Source organism: Rhincodon typus, unplaced genomic scaffold (assembly GCF_021869965.1).
Source record: "Rhincodon typus isolate 14 unplaced genomic scaffold, sRhiTyp1.1 hic_rhity00008107, whole genome shotgun sequence".
NCBI lineage: Eukaryota > Metazoa > Chordata > Chondrichthyes > Orectolobiformes > Rhincodontidae > Rhincodon > Rhincodon typus.
The window spans coordinates 1-2574 of NW_025973745.1; the positions used below are offsets into that span (position 1 = coordinate 1).

The window sequence follows — 2574 nt, forward strand, 5'->3', positions numbered from 1 at the left end:
GCGCGCGCGGGGATAATTGGGAAGGAGGGGGCGCGCGCGCGCGGGGATAATTGGGAAGGAGGGGGCGCGCGCGCGCGGGGATAATTGGGAAGGAGGGGGCGCGCGCGCGCGCGGGGATAATTGGGAAGGGGGGGCGCGCGCGCGCGGGGATAATTGGGAAGGGGGGGGGGGGGCGCACAGATCTTGCACTTCTGCCCCCTCACTCTGTCTGTATCTCTCTCACCCCCCCACGACCCTTCAATCCTGTAGCATCCCAGGATTTGCAGCAGCTGTTCTCTCGGTCGAAAGATGGCTCCTCGCGCCTGATCCAGGTTCTGATCGACAACGGTACGTTTCTCACCACCCCCGCCCCCCAACCCCCACCCCCCGACCTTCTCCTGCCCTGTGAGGCACCTGCAGTCGAATAGCTGTGTTTTGTTTTGTTTTTGGGGTGGGGGGCGACTGTTGGAGAGTCGGGAGGGAAGATTCTGACTGTGTCTGAACCAAGGAGCGGGTGGGGGTGAGGGAGGGACTCAGAAACCTAGCAGCCACGTGGGGCAGAATCGATGGGCCCAATGTGCTCTTTCTGCCCAGATCGGGCAGGGTGTGGCTGGCATGGAGGTCTTGGGGGGTGGGGGGTTCGGGTGGCGAGATGGGTCACATTCACTGTCCGCCCCTCTTGCCTGTAATGCAGTTAAAGCCCTCCTGTACAATATCACACAGAAAACAACCATCTCATTGGGAAAACTACATGAAGTCTTCAGCTTTGTTCCTTTATTCATTCACGGGATGAGGGTGTCGCTTTTAATGCAGCATTTATTGCCCATCCCTAATTGCCCCAGAGGGCAGTTTACAGTCAGCCACATTGGTGTGGGTCTGGAGTCACATGTAGGCCCAGACCGGGTAAGGATGGCAGTTTCCTTCCCTAAAGGACATCGGTGAACCAGGTGGGCATTCCCTAACAATGGATTAACTTAAACTCTTAACATTCCAGCTATTTATTGGATTCGAATCTGCGGCAGGATTCGAGCCCGGGTCCCCAGAACGTTACCTGGGGGGGGAGATCTCTGGATTAACAGATAAATACCACTAGTTTGAAGAGTTCATGCTGAATGCATCGGCATTATTTCAAAAAATAAAAATGCAGCTCGTTTAAGCGGACGAAATGCTGAATCGATGGTACCACGGTACGGTTTAAAATGAGCGCTTGTTCGAACATGCACAGTTTGTGTGCGTGGTATTTTCGCCCAGAGCTTGCTACGTATGAAATATGCGAGAGGTTTTGCACTTGCGCTCGTAAATCATTTCCTATCAAAAGTTGTCCAATTTCCAGCCTGCTCTCTTGCAGCTCTGTTCGGAATAGGAACTTAGTCAGGCTTGCAACGCAGTTTAATCCTACAGTTTACTTTGCCAACGGGCCACGTAGGAAATAAAGATCAGATTACTTTGCTGCACTCATCTGGGAATCTATCCTGTGCTGATGGAGAGTGGGGTTGGATCAGCACTGAAATGGAGAAGGGAATTTTACTTCAAATAAAAAAAATTGCAGAAGTGTCGAATACGGGGAGAGTTGCTATCTGAGAGCTCCACCCCTCTCAGTTTTGCACAGCTCACCTCCTTTGGATCATGCCCGCACTATCGAGCAGTGCTGGGTTTTCCGGGGACAGGGCTGTACTTTTTAAAAAGTCCAGCTGCCATTTCATTGCAAACGCCAGGGTTAGGTTCAGAAATGGGTTTGCCTCCTTGCAGCATCAGCTGTCTGAAAAACTAGGCATTTGTAACAGCAGCTATAAGAACGAAGCTGTGCAGGTGAGGAGGAGGAATTTCTGGGAAATATAATTGTTATGCGTCCTTTGTGCCCCTAGCTGCGCTTTTCCCAGGGACCCTGTTATTTCTAAAGCGCCATGTCCCACTGGAATGCAGCTATTGAGTTACAGGACAACCCATTGTACCAGCCCTCGATAACCTTCTCACGTCTGTCTCTGTCTCTGTCTCTCTCTCCCTGCCTCTCTCTTTCTCTCTCGGCAGAATACCTGGTGGTGGGTGAGTGTCACCCCCCGGCTGCGAGCTGGGACAGTGATTATGAGAAGCTCCTGTTGCCTTTGCTCAGGCCAGACGAACCCTGCTACGTTCTGTATCGCCTGGACAGCCAGAATGCACAAGGCTTCGAGTGGATCTTCATCTCGTGGATTCCAATGAGCTCCGCGGTAAGGCACAGGACAGACAGACAGACGGACGGGCTGAGGGGACAGGCCGAAAACATGGCATATGTCTCTCTCTGTCGGGTGTGGGGAGTCGGGGGAACTGCACACGCTGTCTGTCTCTCTGTATTGGATAATATTCTTGTCCCCGAGTGTGGTGAGCAGGAGGTTAATGTTTTGGGTGTTGTACTGTGACTCTCGGAGGACCCTCAGTGAGTCGCTGCGTCTTGTAGACGGTACACGCTGCTGCGCCTCTGCATCGGTGTTGGCGCTCAGCCGAGCATTCCTAATGAGCCCAGCTTCTGCTGTGTGTCAGTGGTGGAGGGAGGGAGTGTTGGAGGTTGGGGGCTGGTGTGCCCATCAAGTGGTGAGGGTGGGGGGGGGGGGGGGGGGG

The 2574-nt window shown here is 53.6% G+C and overlaps 1 protein-coding gene across 1 annotated transcript in view; it reads left to right on the forward strand.

Moving 5' to 3' along the window:
* Nucleotides 1-180: 180 nt before the first annotated feature.
* Nucleotides 181-2574, forward strand: part of LOC125482274 (twinfilin-1-like) — a gene marked incomplete at both ends in the record, with an annotated part of 5275 nt that continues 2881 nt past the window's right edge. The window contains 2 exons of the mRNA XM_048594318.1: nt 181-327; nt 2008-2348. Coding sequence (XP_048450275.1) covers nt 181-327; nt 2008-2348 — 488 coding nt within the window. The remainder of the gene's footprint in view (nt 328-2007; nt 2349-2574) is intronic.